General features: G+C 49.0%; 1 protein-coding gene across 1 annotated transcript in view; it reads right to left on the bottom strand.

Moving 5' to 3' along the window:
• FGD5 (FYVE, RhoGEF and PH domain containing 5) overlaps window positions 1-18,478 on the bottom strand; it is a 120,669-nt gene that overhangs the window by 23,293 nt on the left and 78,898 nt on the right. The window contains exons 6-12 of the mRNA XM_080815599.1: window positions 11,692-11,852; window positions 11,262-11,418; window positions 10,545-10,632; window positions 8,750-8,800; window positions 8,092-8,150; window positions 2,457-2,528; window positions 1,330-1,398 (exon numbers count right to left, since the gene is read on the bottom strand). Of these exons, the coding sequence (XP_080671725.1) occupies window positions 1,330-1,398; window positions 2,457-2,528; window positions 8,092-8,150; window positions 8,750-8,800; window positions 10,545-10,632; window positions 11,262-11,418; window positions 11,692-11,852 (657 nt within the window). The remainder of the gene's footprint in view (window positions 1-1,329; window positions 1,399-2,456; window positions 2,529-8,091; window positions 8,151-8,749; window positions 8,801-10,544; window positions 10,633-11,261; window positions 11,419-11,691; window positions 11,853-18,478) is intronic.

The raw sequence follows: 18,478 nt of genomic DNA, 5'->3' as shown, positions 1-18,478 counted from the left end.
GGCTCAGACACGTCTGTGACTTGTCTAAGGGTGACAGAGGGGCTAAGAATTGGGTTAGGATCTAACCTGCTCACTGGCTCATGACCACATAGATATAGGTAAATTCAAGGGTATGAGTTCTTGTCAATAGAAGAGAGTTTTCAAATTTTTATTTATTTATTTTTTTAAGATTTTATTTATTTACTTGACAGACAGAGATCACAAGTAGGCAGAGAGGCAGGCAGAGGGAGAGAGGGGAAAGCAGGCTCCCTGCTGAGCAGAGAGCCTGATGCGGGGCTCAATCCCAGGACCCTGAGATCATGACCTGAGCTGAAGGCAGAGGCTTAACCCACTGAACCACCCAGGCGCCTCGAGTTTTCAAAATTTTAGACAAATTTTTAGACTATGGAACAAAGGACAGCTTCCCCCTGACTCTCTTTGCTCTTCCTCTTTGCTCCTGGGGCCCTGAGATTCCGTCCACACTCTTCTCATAACTCGAATCTACATTAGACACTGAAGGTTGAGGGTACAGCATGAGGCTTTTATCTCTTTGTTTCCAGGGTACAGCACACCAGAGGTGCTCACTAAATATCTAAAACAGGTTCTTAGACACTTGGAGCCTGTTTACTGTTACTTTGCACACAATTCTAACAAAGTGTAAGGAGACTGTTGGGGCAGCCATGACTGACAGTAATTTTTTAAAAAATGAAAGCTAAAATAGTGATAAACAGAGAGAAAATTATACACAGCAGGTAGAAGAACTTAAAAGGCGAAACAACTTGGAGGCGTAGGCCTGGGGCAAATTCCTGCTTGTAGCTCCACAGCCACAGAGGCTGATGTTACCAAGCGACAGGCCTGGACATTCCCTGGTACTCTAGAATGTGGCTGTAGAGTATCAGAAATGTTACACTGTACTCTGTCTCGTGCACAGTGGGGATGCTAGACTGGGGTCACAACCCTGGTTCCCTTCTGGGCCTCTGCCACCAACCTACTGGGAGACACAGCCAAGGAAACTCCCCTTCTGGATCTCAGTTTTCTCAAGCGTTAGAGAAGGCAGCTAAACAGTTATTTCCAGGGTAAGAACTTCCCAGTGGTAGGATGTGTCAGACGGGGACACAGGTAATTCAGTTTCGGCAAAATTCCATTTAAAATCACTCAAAGGGTTATGCTTGGGAGGAGTTAAGCCCTCAGCTCCCTGGAAAGCTCACCTCTGTAGAACGCTCCTCACCCTCAGTATTCGGCTCTGTTCTAGCATCCACCCCACCCTTCCAGTGGTCTCTGAGTAAGGACCCTAGAAAGCGTCACAGAATTGGACAGTCGGGGGGGCTGGGCTGGGGGCCAGGTACTTACCAGGAACAGGTGCCGAGGGCGTCTGCTTTTCCCCGTTACTTTCATCAGGGTCCCCTCCTTCAGAAACTCCTGTGGGGAGAGAAGCAGACCTGGGGAGTCAGGCTAATGCCTGCTGCCATCCTAAGGAAGGGTGGGGGAAAGGCCCTGAGTGGGAAACCCAAGTTGCGATACTTCCCAAAGTGCCACAGAATGGCTCCTGAGTGAATTCCCAGCATTAGGGAGATGCCCGTGTTTGCCCCAACAGCACTGGAGACAGACAGGCAGCTCTGCTTCTTAGGAGCACCCCACCTTGACTTATCCCAAGCCCCAGACACTGTGCTGGCTTCCAAGTGATCCAGACAGGGACTCTCCCTGATTTGCTGCCACAAGGAGACCTTCAGAATGGAGCCTCTCAAGGTTTGCTAAAACAGCTGAGGACCTGTGAACAGTTGCTACAGGCTCCGTGATTCTGGAGGGTGTTACTTAAAAATAAATAAAATAGATGTTTAACAAATACTTACTAACCTGATGACCCAGGGCCAAAACACCAAATGTGATTTTACACAATCTCAGACCAGTGTTATGCCTGCTAATTCTGAGCAAATTATCCTGAGCACAGCCTCCCATTTCTTTCTCTTGTCCTTCATGGACCATAGCAGGTAACCAACACACTTTTTATTATTTTTGAGCTGAGTTTTATGTTTTCAATTTGGAAGCTTAGAAGTGGGTAAACTTGTCTCTTGAAAAATGTTATTATTTTAAGATGCTTTGTTGGGGCTCTTGAGAGATGGTTTTCCTGATTTCCCAGCAATGCTGGGCTAAACTAAAAATACTCTGTGTCTCTTCTTCTCAGAGGTGAAAAGAACCACAGGGGACACTGAACCCAAATGGCACTGTTTCTTTAAAGGTCCTGAAAGTGGAAAACCCCGGGGGGTGGGGGTGGGGGTGGGAGGCAGCCCATGGGCCTTGTGAGCCCAGCAGAGCCCCGAACCTGCCCTCCCTCCCTCCCTCCCTCCGGGTAAACAGCACCTGCAGCCAGGCCTGTCTGGGACCAGCCCAGTTGAACAATGGGTCTTATCAGAGCCTCACCCGCTGGCCTGCCTACCAGGCCGCCCTCTGTCCCTGCCCATGGCGGCGGTGGCACTCACCCTTCCTGGCTGGAGGAGATCCCCTTGGCCCCGAACACTGTGCTCAATGTGGACCAACTTCTGCAGGTTTTCCTATGGGTGGGAGGAGAGCAAGGGAGACAATGGTCAGGACCCCTTCAAGGGGTCTTATTCCCTCTGTTGGGAGTGGCATTGCTTCTACTTCAGAGGAGGAAAATGGAACCCAGAAGGGCCTTGCCCAAAATCTGACCTCCTATCAGTGGCAGGTTCAGGAACTGGGCGTGGGTCTGCAGGATGCCCGGCACGTGGCCTGCCTATCCTCAGGCTAGCCCCTCTGGGCCTGGATCTGATGTTGCCATCTTCTGCAGGCCATGGGCAAAAAGTCCCTTGCCCTTGCTGTGCTATCTGATACCGATATGTATATCCAGGCCATGGCTCCTACTCTACATCTGCATGCCCCATAAGGCCTGGAGCATCCAGACTCCAGACCAGACTGTCTCTCTGGGCTTACAGCCTAGGGTGGGGCCTCTGAGGGAGAGTAATCAAGAAAACGTTCCACCAGGGAAAGAAACACATCTGTGGTCCTTGGAGAAAAATAAGTGTGTCTGGGAACTGCTGGCCCTCACTGGGTTACCCACAATATGCAGGGACATGCCTCCCTTCCCTCTGTACAGCACCCCATTATACTAGAAATAACAAGTGTCTAACCCATGGGGTGGGTGCCCCCTGAGCCTTATGCAGGGTCAGGCTGCATGTCAATTAACAAGGTGAAAATTGTATGTAGGAAAATTGCCTTGAAGAGCCTTTTACCCTGCCCATAGTTTTGGGCACAAAATTCTGCACATTAGAAATGTGTAGCAGTTGTTCCACTCGTGATGTAGAATGCTGCAAGAGAACAGTGTCCCTAGCCTGATAATAAGAAAAGGCTAATCTACACAGCCCTGGATCATCTTACATCTGCTAGAGAGCTGAAGTCCCAAGGCCACCAACGGACCTGAATCTCGAAGATTGACAAGCCCCTTCACAGCGACGTGAGACACATGCACTGTTGCCAACACACAGGAGGAAGAGGCGGCCAGCATAAAGGAGGATGAGAAGAAAGCAGCTAAAATGTTAATGGATTCTGAAAGGTCAGGTGTGGGCTGGTGGGACAGTTTAGAATAACAGAGAGCCCCAGGCACATCTGCAGTCACTTGTGAGCTCTTTTCTAGCAGTTCCCGCCAGGTGCTCACAAGGAAGACTAGGGGCAGGGCAGGGGGCCAGAAAGAAGCCCCCTTGGTGGTGAAGGCATGCAGGCTGCCACGGGGGGACTGGCACAAAATCCCAGCCCCCTCTTTTGTACAAAACCCTCAGCCCCTGGGAGAGCCCAAGAAATCCACTCCCAGAGGACAGGTCAAGTGGCACTCACGGCTCCTGGGGAAAGGGCAGAAGTAACAGCCATCTTCCCTGAGGAGAAGGGAGGTACCCCCTTGGGCCCAGGATTGTGCACGAATACAAAGCAGAAACCCATCCAAGCCCTGCCACAGCCATAGCCATGTTTGGCTACCATGCAGAGGAGGGGCAGCACGGCAGAGAAAGCCTGGCTAGCAGGCCCTGCCTAAGACCGAGGCTTGTCCCAGAGAGCAGAGACTTGGGAGCGCAGTGCCGCATAACAGGAAACAGCAGTCTCCCTCTGAGAAGGGGCAAGAGCATGGAGAGAGGCCCCTTCTGTGGTACAGGGGTTGCTAAAAGCTACAGGTGGAGAAGAAAAGTAAGAAAAGCTCTCTGGCATCTCAGACCCCACAAATAGTGCCAGGTAATAGCAGCCCCCTCTGGATGAGTGTGACGTCTGTGGGGCTCTGAAGGTGACAGAGCAGTAACAGAACCCAAACCCAACTCCCACCCCTTACGTGAATGGCATGATCAAAACACAGGCACTCCCACTGCTGGGGTAGATACTCCCCCAGTCCACAATTCTTCCAACACATAATGTCGGCATTCGATCAAACATTGTGAGAAACACAAAAAGCAAGAATGAACCCCAACTCGTTTTCAAGAAATAAAGCATTCAACAAAACAAGAAGGAAAGGTGACACAAATGTTAGAACCATCAGACAGGGACTTAAGAGTAATGGCGATTGTTCTAAGAAATAAAATCTGTTCAGAGAGTAGGATAGTGGTTGCCAGGGGCTGGGACTCAGTGTTTAGTCGGGACAGTTTCAGTTGGAGACGGTGCAGAAGTTCTAAAGGCAGATGGTGGTGGTGGTCACACAACAATGTCAATGTGCTTCATGCTGATGAACAGTGCACTTAGAAATGGCTAAGTCAGTCCATTTTATGGGGCGCCTGGGTGGCTCAGTGGGTTAAAGCCTCTGCCTTCGGCTCGGGTCATGATCCCAGGGTCCTGGGATCGAGCCCCGCATTGGGGTCTCTGCTCAGCAAGAAGCCTGCTTCCTCCTCTCTCTGCCTGCCTCTCTGCCTACTTGTGGTCTCTATCTGTCAAATAAATAAATAAAATCTTAAAAAAAAAAAAGAAATGGCTAAGATGGTCCATTTTATGTTACGTGTATTGTACTTCAATACAAAATTTTTTAAAAGTCTACTTAAAAAAATGACACTCAAAATCAGAGAGCCCAGACATACACCTGTCCCCTCACTCTGTTCTAGAGGGAGACAGTTTACTTTCATGCTATGGGGAAGAGGACAGTCAATGGCTAATTTGATCTAAAACCTCAAAAGCCTGACCTTGCAAGCAGATGTGGGATTTTCCTTCTGGGAATCTGAGGCTTGGTCTGAGTGACTGCAGTTAGAAGCAAGGTGCCTCCACTCTCTGATGCAACCTGTGACCAGTTCCTGAAGGAGTTCCCAGTGCTCACAAACCTGGTGCCAACTCCTAAACCTCCAGGCCTACATTTCATGACATTCCTCAGGGCTGGGTGAAGAAAAGACAGACCCGATGTGGGAAAGAGAGGAACAGTCCTTGTGTACATCTCTGTGTGTCAGTGGGAGAGGAGCAGGGCCATGTGCATGGACAGGTGGATATGTTTTCATGCAAGAATATGTGTGAGGCTGCAGGTCTGAACCTGTAAGTGACGTATGCAGGCATGTCGGGCTGGTGGCTAAGAAAGGCTCCCGTTCAAACCTAGCTCCCACGCTGAGACCTGAGGGACCGTGGGTGAAGCAACCTGTCTCTCCAGGCCTCAGTTTCCTTGCTTATGACACTGGGCTGATAATAGTTCCCCTGAGGCTTAGAGAACATAGGGCACGATCCCCTGCTCAACAGAGGCAGCTGTGGTCACCAGGAGAAGGATGCTACACAGGAATCTGCCCCAGCCTTTCCTGAAAAGCTGGAGAGAATGACTTCTCCCCCTTCTAAGACTGCCCCATCCCGTCTTCCTCACTGCTCCCACTGTTCCCTTGTCCTCCATCACAATATGAGGATCGCAGCAGGGGAGGCGTCACCTGGGCCACTGCTCTTAGAGTCACACTTCCCAAAGCCTCTCCCATCACCTAACAGTTTTCTGTTAACAGGCTGCTAAATGGATTTATAGTTTGGCTTGGCTGTCAGTACTCTATCCTAGTGAGCTTATTAGTGGCATTTCAGACCTGGTGTCAGGTGGGTACGTGGGCCCCATTTTAGGGTGGTGGGATGTGGCTTGTCCTAGAAAACATATCTCCAACTTAGCTACCTTTGTGGGGAGTTACAGCAATGGTTTGATGTGACCATAAAACCCACGTGAATGCTACTGCCTCCAGGAAACCTTCTCTGATTCTCACAACCAATAAGTACTTCCCAGATACTACTAAAGGCAATGTGGAGACGCAGAAGGCTTTATAAAATGGGCAATGGCACCATCAGACATATTTTAACAGGATCATTCTGAATGGAATGGCAGGGTTGGGAGGTGATGAGACCTGAGGTGGGTAGTGGCCATGGGGAGGGAGAGGCAGAGCCCCAGCCTATCCTTTAGCCTCTCAAGCCACTGAGCTCTGCCCTGGCATTGGGCAGGACCCACCTGTCCATGGCCCAGGCAAAGTCCTAGCCTGATCCCAGGAAGTGTGCAGTAGGGGCTACTAATCCAGAGCAGGCCCAGAGTAGTATCCCCAGGCAGCTGGAGAGACAGAAGCCAGCCTGTGCCAGGCACAGCACCTAACCCCAGTCTTCAAGAAAGCTGGGGGAAGGCACTCTGGGGCTCTGGCTGCAGCTCCTCCAGTTCCTTCTGCAGGAGGGCGCCACCTGCAGGAGGGAAGACAAGGCCCTTTCTGGCCCAGTCTTCCTTTTTGGCCCATCTGCTGCTACGTCACAACGGGGCAAGGGACGCCAAAGCATTCCCGTCTGTGGCTACACTGAAGGAAATCTTACTGTATGTACAGGATGCCAAAACAACACGCACCAAGGAGCTCATGGACCCCAGAGCTGGAGGGCAGACGACCCGATGATGACGACATGTCTGATGTACCGATTTTCACGTCCAGCTGGCTTTCGCCTCCACACTCAGCATACCATCTCTTCAGACCCTTGTCCTAACCTCACCTACCCTGCTCCTATCTTCCACCTATGCTGGGTTGCTCTCTGATCTCTGATGTGACCTATGCTTCTCACTCTCCATGCCTCTGCCCAGGCTAGCCCCCTTTCCTGGCACACCTTTCCTCTCTCTGCTTTTGAGGCATGTGTCCTCCCTATGGGGGCACCTCCCACATCAACTCTTCTCACAGCCCCGGCTGGGAGGGATGGCTTCCTTCTCTGAACCATGTAGCATTTTCTCTCTCCCTTATGATGCTTATCATGTCCACATGTTTACTCCTCCATACACTGTGATATCCTCTGTGCTGGGATTCATGTCTTAACTCTGTATCTCCAGTCCCCAACACAAGACGGACATGGAGTAGGTGTCCCATAGATGTGACTCTCCTCCTCTTCTTCTACCTGTGGATGACTCACTAAAATGACGCTCTGTGTATTTGCCATAGCGGAGCTGAGCAAGTACTCGGCAGGCACAGCTCCCACCTCTGCCCGTGGAACATATCACTAATTGACCACCAAACTCCTTCCCCCTGAGCTAGGACTCAGCCTCAGAATACTTCTCAACACAAAGCTCTAGTCTCATCTTAGTGGAGCAGAAAATATGGGACACAAGTAATCAACGTACCACTCGAATAGAGTTGGGACGTGGGATAAAGTTGGCCATCCTTGGCAGAAAACTATTTACTAAATACCAACTACACTCTGGCAGAACCAGGCATGCACTTAGAGCTCACATTTTCTTGTGGACAAGTGGTTTTCAAACTTCTGTGAGCAAAATATCTACCTGGGGTATTTGTTAAAAATGTATATCCCTGGACCTGCCCCCCAGATATTCTAAGGGGTGCCTAGGAATCTGTAACTTACAAGGCACTCCAGGTGCTGAAGCAGATGGTCTCAGACCACAATCAGGACATTACTCACCAGATCTGTACAAGTCTGTAGCCCCCTCACTACCATAATGGTGAACCAGAGACCCAGACAGGAATACACAGTACCTGAGGTCACACAGCAAGTGTCAGGGCCAGAACCCGAGGGCCAAGAACTCTTTGCCAGGTCCCAGCAGATGGTTGTGTGTAGCACCCCCAGCAGCGGAGTATCACGAGGCAGACCTGGGTAGGCTAGAGGGAGTCCTAGACCTGAATCCCAGAGAAGGAGCCCAGGAAACAGACTTACCCCCTGCTCCATGCTGTCGTTGGCACGGTCTGTGACTTTGGAGATGAGAGTCAGTGCACCTGTGGGGGGAAGCAGAGAAGATAGAAGTCCTTCTGTAGAGGAGGGCCAGTCCAGGAGCCACCATCCTCGCCTCTTTTCTGTCCTCCCCTCTCTCCCACCCACTCCCCAAGATCACCGCAGTTGCAGGGGCTTGTCTGTGGATGGCACCAAGTTTTCCCACAGCTGGATCAGGTTACAGGCCCAACCCTTGTTGTGCTACTACTGCCTAAGTGTCCTTGACAGTGATCTGACCACTTTATGCCTTAGTTCCCTTGGCTGTAAACTGAGTATGTTAAAATAGGGACTGCCCTGGTAGTTCATATGCATGGACAGTCACATAGAACTGGGAGGAAATAGGGACACTATGGTGACTTTTTGAGACCTGACACCACCTCCTAGCACCAAATTCCGATTACTACCCTCTTCTTTGATTGGATGACAGCCCATCCCAGGGATGCCTGTGCCTGAGGTGAGGGGGAATCATCTCAGAAGCCCCAGAGGTTTCCTGCCCACTGCATATCCAGCTGCCAGGGAGGGGGCTATATCCTGCACCAGAGCTGGGAGAACAGGGACCTAAAGAGGAACATGTCCTCATCCTCCAGATTCATGCTGCACTTACCTTGTGTGTTATCGTATTCAGCTGAGTCCGGACAAAGGTTGTTTAAATAGTCTGCAAGGGGAAAAAAAAATAGTCTGCAAGGAGAACAAGAGCCAGGGTCAGTTTGCCCCTAGGAGGCCAGTCCCTCCTGTCCACAGCAGGAGCCCCCCTTCCAGACTTGGAGGAAAAGTGCCAGAAGAATGGGGTATCCACCTTCTCACCCCTGTTAGCCCGCCATACCACCACACTAGAACAAAACAGCCTCCTGAACCATCACCAGCATCACTGCCAGCACTGCTAGTCATTCACTCATTCAACAAGTCTCCATTGAGTGCTTGCTGTGTGCCGGGCACAGTGCTATGCCTTTGGCATATGGACACAGACAAGGTGAATCCCTGCTTCTTGAGAAGCACACTGTCTACTGGGGGAACAGATGTGATCATCAACACAGTGGAGTGTGATATATTAAACATTTAACACATTTATACCCACAAGCCCTACATTGGGCTGGCCTCTCTCCAGTGACCTCTCCATGTCACTCGCTCATTCTGGCAATCCCGGCACTCTTACTATTGCTTGAACACGCCAAGCCTGTTAATACCCCCAGGCCCTTGCACTCACTTCTCCCTCTACCGGTACTCTCTTTCTCCAGATCTTCATAGGGTTTGTGTCCTCACTTGGCTGAGATCTCTATGGAGTGTTACCTCCTCAGAGAGGTCCTTCCTGCGTGCTGTATCTAATTCAGAGCCCTATTACCCCCATCCCCTCAGCCCACTTTATTTTCTTCAGAGCTCTTATCACTGACATATCTTTATTTCCTTGTTAGTTTGTTAAATTCCACAGTGTCACAGAGTTTTGGCTGTTTAATTCACTGCTGTATCTCTAGCATCTAGCACAGGACCTTGTACACAGTAGACGCTCAATAAACATTCGCTGAATTAGATGAACAAATTCCATGTCCGTTGGCCCTAATATACTTTCCTTATGGCCTTGGTCACCACCTGGAATTACACGCTTATCTCTATGTGTGGGTGTCCATCTCCCTTACTGGGACAGCAGTTCCCCAGGAGTGGTGTCTTTGTCCAATTGGGAGTCAGCTGCGTAAATGAGGCTGGAGCTCAGGAGAGAGGTGTGGTGTTTCTGGCAGGTGGAGGGAGGGAGGGGATGACTCCCTGTGGAGAGTTTGTAATACAGGAAGGAAGGAAAGAGGACCTAGCACTGAGCCCCAAGAAACACTGATATAGATGAGAGTGGACATAGGGAGGTTGTCACACAGATGGAGAAGGGTAGTAGAGAGGTCTCAGGGAGGCAGGGGGAAAGAGTAAGTATATCACAGAAGCCTCAGAATGAGAGGGCTGAAAAGTAGAAAGTGGTCAGTGGTTAAGCCACAGAGATGGCCACAGCAGGTTCAAAGTGGAAAATGTCCACTGATTTGGCCATAAGAAGGGCTTGGTGATAAGAACAGCTTTAGGGAAATAAGATACCCACCAAAGAAATGCAGAATGGGGGAATGGACGAGTTTCTGTGTTTTAGGATGGGGGAGGCTGAAGTAAGACACAGAAGGTGGCCACTGAAGTGAGGTTTCCATGTTGGCAGCAGGGGGTCCAAAGCTCAGCTGGAGGGAAGGTGAGGGCAGAGTCTAGCATGTCTGGAGAAGCAGGTGCCAGGAACTGAGAGTAGTCCTCCCCCTACCCATTCCCACCACGGTAGGAGGGGAGATTGTCATCACACAGTTGGCCGCCATCACCAGCACCCCTCCTCGGGTGCCTCCCCCCCAACATCACCTCAGTGCACCCTGACCTCCTGTGGGGCCCACCTGTGAGGAGCACTTGGTACTGGAAGAGGCGCTGAACCACCCGCAGCAGCCGGTGCTTCACATTCTGGCCACCTCCTTGCTGACTCTGCTGCTCCCAAGAGACAAGAAGAACAAAACTCCATCAGAGACCTCTGTCTCAAGGCACCAGGCTCACGGCATCCTTCATACACTGTTCCATCCACACATTTTCCATGTCATACTGAGCTTCTCCCCAATCTATAAAACTAGGATCCCCTCCTCCAGGAAGGCCTCCCAGATTAGCACCACCCTGCTGTGACAGTTCCTTCCTTCAGGCTCACAGTCAGTGCTACATTCAGTAACATGGATGTACTAGTCCCTGCTTTGCATCTAATGTTAGTAAAAGGGGAAAAGCCCCATTTTTCTGTCTAGTAACTGGATACCCAGTTTGTTGGTCCATTGTTGGTCACTCCAATGGCTGGGGCCCTACCTTGCTTTATGCTTTTCTACTGGGACAGGAGAATGGTCACTAAAACCCTCACCATCGTGGGGGCTCATAGAGTTGCCATCAATCATCCATGAGGGAATGTTCTTGATTCTAGGTCTTCCCTCCTACTGGGTCATCCTCTCCTCCCCCAGCCAGGTCTTCCCCTCTGGCCTCAGACCTACCAAGAAGCCCAACTGATTTACAATAAGGCCTTCCATGCCCACCCCACCCCATATCCTTAGGGCAGGTTCTTAGAGGACCAAGGGACCCACCTCGAACTCACGGACAGCAGCTGCCAGCCGGGGAGAATGCAGGCAGTTCTCACTGAGCAGGCTCAGATACCTGTCGAACTGCAGGATGTGAGTGGCATGGTGGTCAAAATCCTGCTCCCGGGCCAGGAAGACGTCAGCCACCTTCTGCTGGCCCTCCCTGCAGCCGGGGAGGGGGACGGGACAGTGAGAACTCAGCCTTTTGACCAGCACAGTGTTCACTGGTGAGCGGTGGAGTCACATTACTGGGTGGCAACCCCAGCTTGACCCTCTTGTGCTTGTTTTACTTTAGGCAAGTGACTGAACACCTGTGTCTCGGCTTCTGCATCGGTCAAATGGAGATGCCATTTCACATGCTGGGTTTTAAAAGCACCCCCTTCCCCTGCCCAGTGCAATGGAAGGAAGTAGGGGCAGGAGTCTATGGACAGCTCACCAGTGCAACAGCCTCTCCCCCAGCTCCTCCAGGATCCCCTGATGAAGGTCTCGGATGGCTGGGAGTTCACTCAGGCCGCGCCTCAGCTCCTCCCTGGCCAATGTGTCTTTGCCCTCCTGGTCTATTTCATCCAAGGCCCTCATGACAGCTCCGTGGAAATCCTGAAACACCAAATGCCTGTTACCACAGCTCACAGGACTGAGCACAAGTCCTCCCTGGGAGCTCCCCTCACGGCTTTGAAGCCTTGACCTACACAGATAGTATAGGACTTTTGGCCAGCATTTCAGACCCCAGCATTCTCACCTGTAAAACAGGGGTGATAACATACACCTGGTGATCACAGATAACTGGTGCCCCAAAAGCACCCAGTACAACTCCTGTTACAGTGGAGGGTGTTAAGCATGTTCATTCCTGAACTTGGGTCATGCTCTTTGGGTAATCTGCCCTTTGAAGTAATATAAAGTACTCTACCATTATCCATCTTTGAAAAGGTTCATGCACTGTATTGCTTTAAAACAAAGGCTAGGGACGCCCAGGTGGCTCAGTGGGTTAAAAGCCTCTGCCTTCCTCTCAGGTCATGATCCCAGGGTCCTGGGATCGAGCCCCACATCGGACTCTCTGCTCAGCAGGGAGCCTGCTTCCCTTCCTCTCTCTCTGCCTGTCTCTCTGCCTACTTGTGATCTCTGTCAAATAAATAAATAAAAATCTTAAAAATAAATAAATAAAAGTAAAACAAAGGCTAAAGAAATCACAGGCAACCCCTCCATGGTGTGTTAAGGAGTCACTGAAAATGATACAGATGGTGACTATGTACAGATATTCATGTCCTAGAGCCAGGAATCAAGAAGGGATACAAAGTTGTCTTTCTACCTTAACACAGTCCTGTAAAACAGAAACAAAGGAAAAAGCTAAAAGGAAATGAATCAAAATATAAATAGTAGTTGTATCAGGGCTCTAAGATTAGGAATGATTTTTTTCTTCTCTGTTTTCTAAAATTTCTGTATTATGATTAATTACTTAAAAATTCAACTAAATTGAATGAACATTAAAATGATAACAAATGGGGGTGCCTGGGTGGCTCAGTGGGTTAAGCCTCTGCCTTTGGCTCAGGTCATGATCTCAGGGTCCTGGGATCAGGCCGCATTGGGCTCTCTGCTCAGCAGGGAGCCTGCTTCCTCCTCTCTCTCTGCCTGCCTCTCTGCCTGTTTGTGGTCTGTCAAATAAATTTTTAAAAAATCTTTAAAAAAATGATAACAAATGCAAAACATTTTTCTCACAAAGAAAATTTTTTATCTTCAAATATACCTGTTCTTGCATGAACCAGAGCTCTGTAGTTTTAAATATATGGAATATACTGAAATCACCTCAAATTGTGGAGCAGTGCACATCAGGAAAAACTTTAGCATCAGAGGTCATGTGGTCCAGTCCAAATAAAGGTCAAATCATCTTTATAATATTTAGGAAAGCTGACCACACTGCCTTGTTTGATTGCCTCCCTGATGGAGAACTCACTGCTGAGCAAGACAGTTAATTCCACTGCTGAACAGTTTTCATTGCTAGAATGGTCTCTTTACATTGAGATCTGAAAGGGGAAAATGCCAGAGAGGATGAGCAGCCCCTCCTCCAGGAAGTCCTTCTGATGTTTTCTCACAGTAAAGGAATGCAGGAGAAGGGGAGGGCTAGGAAAAAAAAGGCGGGGAGGTAGGTCAGGGTCAGAGAGAGGGACAAGGGAAGAGAGAAAGAAAAATGAGAAAGCAGAGAGAGAGAGAGAGAACGATGGAGGGGAGAGATGGAGGGGAGGAGGGAAGGAGGGACTGACGGAGAGAGCAGGACACAGAATGGGAGAGGCAGCACATTCTCCTGAGCCCTCCCCTCCTCCAGTATCTGTAATGAGGCTGCTGTCAGAGGACAGCAGATGTGGGGGTTACAAAGGTCTCTACTTCCTGAACACCTCATCCTGTCTGGAGCTGACCTCCTGCTGCTGCAACCTGCTCTGCCGGGAATTGGGGGGAAGGATTAGGAGAAGGCGGCTCACCCTGGCCTGTGGTCCCAAGGAGGGAGGATGAGCTGGCTTTTCCTGAGGCCGGCCCTCATCAGCCCCAGTCAAGTGCAATTTGAAGGTCTCAGGACACCTCTAGTCCCATCACTGAGGTCAGAAACTTGGGGCTGAGTCTTGAACTAATGAAGAGACTCTCTGGCTAAAGGTACGTGTGTCCTTAAGTGGATGCCACATACTAGAGCTATACTTAGAAACCAAATCCCATTGCACCTAAGCTATCAGAGCCTTTCCTGAAAGCATGTTTCAGAGGGTGGAGAAAGTGTCATCTGCAAGTGAGAGGCAAGTAGGGGGAGGTGGTGTTTAGTTCTTATTTCTGCCCACAGCTGGCTCTGGGACACTGGGATTGTTCTGAACCTGGAGTGGGGGTTTCTCTGCTGACACAGGGCAGGAGGACCCTCCCACTCTTCCTTATAGTCTGCCTGGTTAGGACCCAGCCTCCAGCCCTGCAGGGTCTTCTCAGCCTTGGCATCCCAGAGAAAGAAAGAAAACATCCTGATGTAGACAGTAATCCCTCTTGATTGGGCATCTGGTTGACAGGGGACTTTGTCAACACATTGTTATTGGCTCTGCGCCAGGTTCAAGCTCAGATATACCAGAAGAGCAGTTGATGACTGTGGATAAGCTGTCACCTATATGAGCCTCCGTTTCCTCACCTGTAAAATGGGGATAACAGTACCACTAAGTACAGCACGAGGCTGCTGAGAGGCTCATCCTGACGTTTAAAACTGCTTTGTAAACTGTGAAGTGCTGTCCCCATGGCAGTTGTGATTATATTGTAGTTATGACATCTTCAGAGCAGGGTCACATCTGTTTTGTTTCCTGCTGTGTTTCTAAAGTCCAACAGAGCATGTGACACAGAGGAGTATTATAGTACTCACTGACTACTGACTGACTGAAAGAACTTAATTAACGGAAAAGGAGAGTGAGCCACAGGGAAGCCAAGATCATAATTCGGTCACTCTGCCGCCCAGACCAGCACATAAAGGGAAAGAGGGTGAAGGCGAGGGAGAGAAGGAAGGACAAGCAAAGACAAGACTGATGGCAGCATGTGCATTGGACCCCAGGGAACTGAAATATTAACTGCTCTGCAAGCTAGTTTCTCATCTGTAATTAATTCTCACTAAATTGACTCAGTCCCAACAGGCAGTATGGCCATCATCAACATGACTCATTTCAAAAACCAGAGCATAATTGGACTTGCCACAAACATCCGTTCTTAAAACTCATGCATCGGCTGGCAGTGCCAAGTGCCAGCCACACCATCCATCACTCCCTGAAAGGTTTCTGCTGACTCAATAGTTCTGGCCATTACTGCACCCAGGGTCTCTCAGATGGAAGAAGAAAGGAGGTAGGAGATACCCGGCATTTATCCCCTTATCCATTCAACATATATTCTGACTGCCTGTTCTGCACGAAGCCCTGAGGAAAGAGTGAAAGCAGGAAATGCTATTCTGCCCTCAAAGAGTTTGCAGTCTAGAGAAGAAGAGGAGTAAAACCACAATTTCTACTCAGAGGTGTAAGTGCTGTGATGGAGAAAAGCATAGGAGCCACAGCTGGCCAAAAGGGAGACCCGGCTTACCTCTCAGAAAGCATGCCAGAAAGGCAACACCTCCACTGAGATAAGAGGGGAGTGTTTCAGGCAGAGGGACAGCATGTGCAAAGGCCCTGAGGTGGAGAAGGAAGTAACTTGAGTATGTCTTGGGTACAGTATGTGTGTGCACCTTGCAGGAAATGTACAGGATTAGAATATGATGGCACTGGAGGATCAGACAGAGAACCCATCCCACAGGGCTCTGCAGGCTTTTAAAGGCACTTGGGTTTCATTCTGGGGTGACCGGGAACTACTGGATCAAATTTTTATCTTAGAAAATTTACTTTGTTGGGAGAACAAACTGGAGGTGGCCAGAATGAGGGCAAGACAAGTGAGAAGGCTGTCCTAGTCATCCAGGAGAGAGGCCCAGACCCAATGGTGGCCATGGGGATGGAGAGAGGGGACGGATGAGAGATACTAAGGAAGAAGAACTGAATGGCCCAGTGCCTGCAGGGTCCAGTCCAAACCCACTCTGGGCTCAAGGATTTCCTCATCTAGTCCACCTTCTCACCATGTTCACTTCCCAGATCCCTGTGGAGCTCCTGTTCCAGCCTTAGAGATTCTAGGCTCCAAGACAACACCTAGAGAACACAAATGAGTCCTTGTCTACCTGGACAGTTGCATATGTGTGACCTTGGGCAAGTCCCTTCATCTCTATGGACCTCAATTTCCTCCTTTGCTAAATGGGGATACAAATACCTTCTTCACAGAGTTTGTGCACATTGTCTTCTGTTATGTTTTAGGATGATTCGTTTTTATGCTTTCCTTCTCCCCTAGATTGAGGTGCTGTAACCCCAGCACCCAGGCCAGGGAAAGTGAGCAACACAACAGCCAACATACTGAACATTCACGCCATCTGAGCTCAATACTGTACAGTCACTTTCCCATCTAGTCCTCAGAACAACCCTTTCACTTTGGCAGTATTATTTCCATTTGCCAATAAAATAATCATGTCCAGAGGGGTTAAATAAATTGCCCAAAGCCACTAAGATGGCAAGATTCAAGCCAAAGTCAACCTGATTCCAAAGTCTCAGCTCTTTCCCTTGTTCCATGCCAATTCCACATTTACAGATGGGCCCAGACAGGGAAGTGACTTGCTCAGGTCAAGGAGGTGGAGAACCCAGTTCTCCAGAGTGATGGCCAGGGCTCCTATCCAACCGTAGAGACCATAGGACAGCCTGGTGGAGAGACCTGAGTGTGAGGACTGACTCTCTGCCTCTGGAGCCCAGACAAGTTTCCTGGAGTTCACAGGTTCTCAGAACCCTGTCCTGGGCTTGTGGGTGGGGTGGTGGAAGTAGGGACCTCCTATGCAAGGCTTAGTTCCTTGGCCCCTTTTTCTCTTTTCCAAACCTACTACTGAGTTTTCTGGGCAGCAGAGCATCTCCATTCTCTGGATTAAACAATTGGTGGGTAGACAGAATGTCAAACCACTGATGTTGCTGCTAAAAGTCAAGTGCACTCACTGGGATCCCATCTGGCCAAACACATATCAAACTCAACCAAGACCCACATGTATCACAAACATGCACTGGCAGGCCATGAGCTATCCAGGAAACATGGCTTCACCTGGCCTGGTCAGTCACTGGAGGGTACTTTGGAACCCTGAAAACAATTCTGTGTGGGAGCACACAAAGACTTTTTTTTTTTTTCCTTAAGAGAGGGAGGAAGAGGAAGAGGGGGCAGAAGGGGAGGGAGAGAAAATCTTAAGCAGGCTCCACGCCCAGCTCAGAGCCCAATGTGGTGCTCAATCTCATGACCACAAGATCATGACCTGAGTTGAAATCAAGAGTTGGAAGCTTAAACACCTGAGCTACCTAGGGGTCCCTAGACTTCTTAAACTGTATATAAAAAGTATGAGCCATACAGAAAAAGAAATAAATTGGACTTCATGTTAACAGATTGAATATGGAAAAAGGGACTTTGGTTGTTCTATGTACTACTACTATTCTTATCACTTTACTGTAAAATTGAATTTATTTTTTTTTACTTTTTAAAAGATTTTATTCATTTACTTGACAGACAGAGATCACAAGTAGGCAGAGAGGCAGGCAAAGAGAGGAGGAAGCAGACTCCCTGCTGAGCAGAGAGCTCGATGTGGGGCTCGATCCCAGGACCCTGAGATCATGACCTGAGCCGAAGGCAGAGGCTTAACCCACTGAGCCACCCAGGTGCCCCAAAATTGAATTTATTTTTAAACAGAAGTTCAGGGGCACCTGGGTGCACAGTTGAGGGACCGAATTTCAAATCATGATCTCAGGGTGGTGAGATTGAGCCCTGTGCTGGGCTCCGTGCTCCACACTCAGTGTGGGGTCTGCTTGAAATTCTCTCTCCTTCTCCCTCTGCTCCTCCTACTTGTGCTCACTCTCTCACTAAAATAAATAAATCTTAAAAATAGATAGATATATAGATAGATAGAAGTTTAAAATCATTGAAAAAGTAAGATGAAAAATAATAAAATGCTTAGGAATAAATTTAACAAAAGCATACAACCTGTACTCTGGAAACAACAAAACATCACTGAAAGAAATTAAAGAATGGGCATCACTGAACATCACTGAAAGAAATTAAAGACATTAAAGAATGGGTGGCCCAGTCAGTTAAGCACCTGACTCTTGATTTTTGCTCAGGTCATGATCTCAGGCTTGTGAGATCCAGCCCCACATAGGGCTTCGCAGTGCGTGCTGCCTATTTAAGATTCTCTCTCCCTCTGCCCCTACCCCCTCTCTAAAAAAAATGAATTAAAGAAAACCTATATAAATGGAAAGATGTCTCATATTCACAACTTAATACTGTTAATAGGGCAATATTTTCCAAGGTGATATACAGATTCATCTTAACCCCCATCAAAATCTCAGTTGCCTTTTTTTTTTTTTTTTTTAAGGATAAACTGATAAGCTGATTCTAAAATTCACATGGAGATACAAGGGACCCAGAACAGCCAAAACTATCTTGAAAAAAAAAAGAGGAACAAAGTGGGAAGACTCACATTTCCTTATTTCAAAACTTACTAGAGGGTTACAGGAATCAAGGTTGTATGGTATCAGGGTGCCTGGGTAGCTGTTGATTAACTGTCTGGCTCTTGGTTTCAGCTCAGGTCAGGATCTCATGGGTCATGAGACTGAGCCACATGTTGGGCT

Source organism: Martes martes (genome assembly GCF_963455335.1).
Source record: "Martes martes genome assembly, chromosome: 1".
Lineage (NCBI taxonomy): Eukaryota > Metazoa > Chordata > Mammalia > Carnivora > Mustelidae > Martes > Martes martes.
The sequence above is the reverse complement of the archived record's forward strand: the minus strand, read 5'-3'. Positions and strand labels throughout refer to the sequence as shown.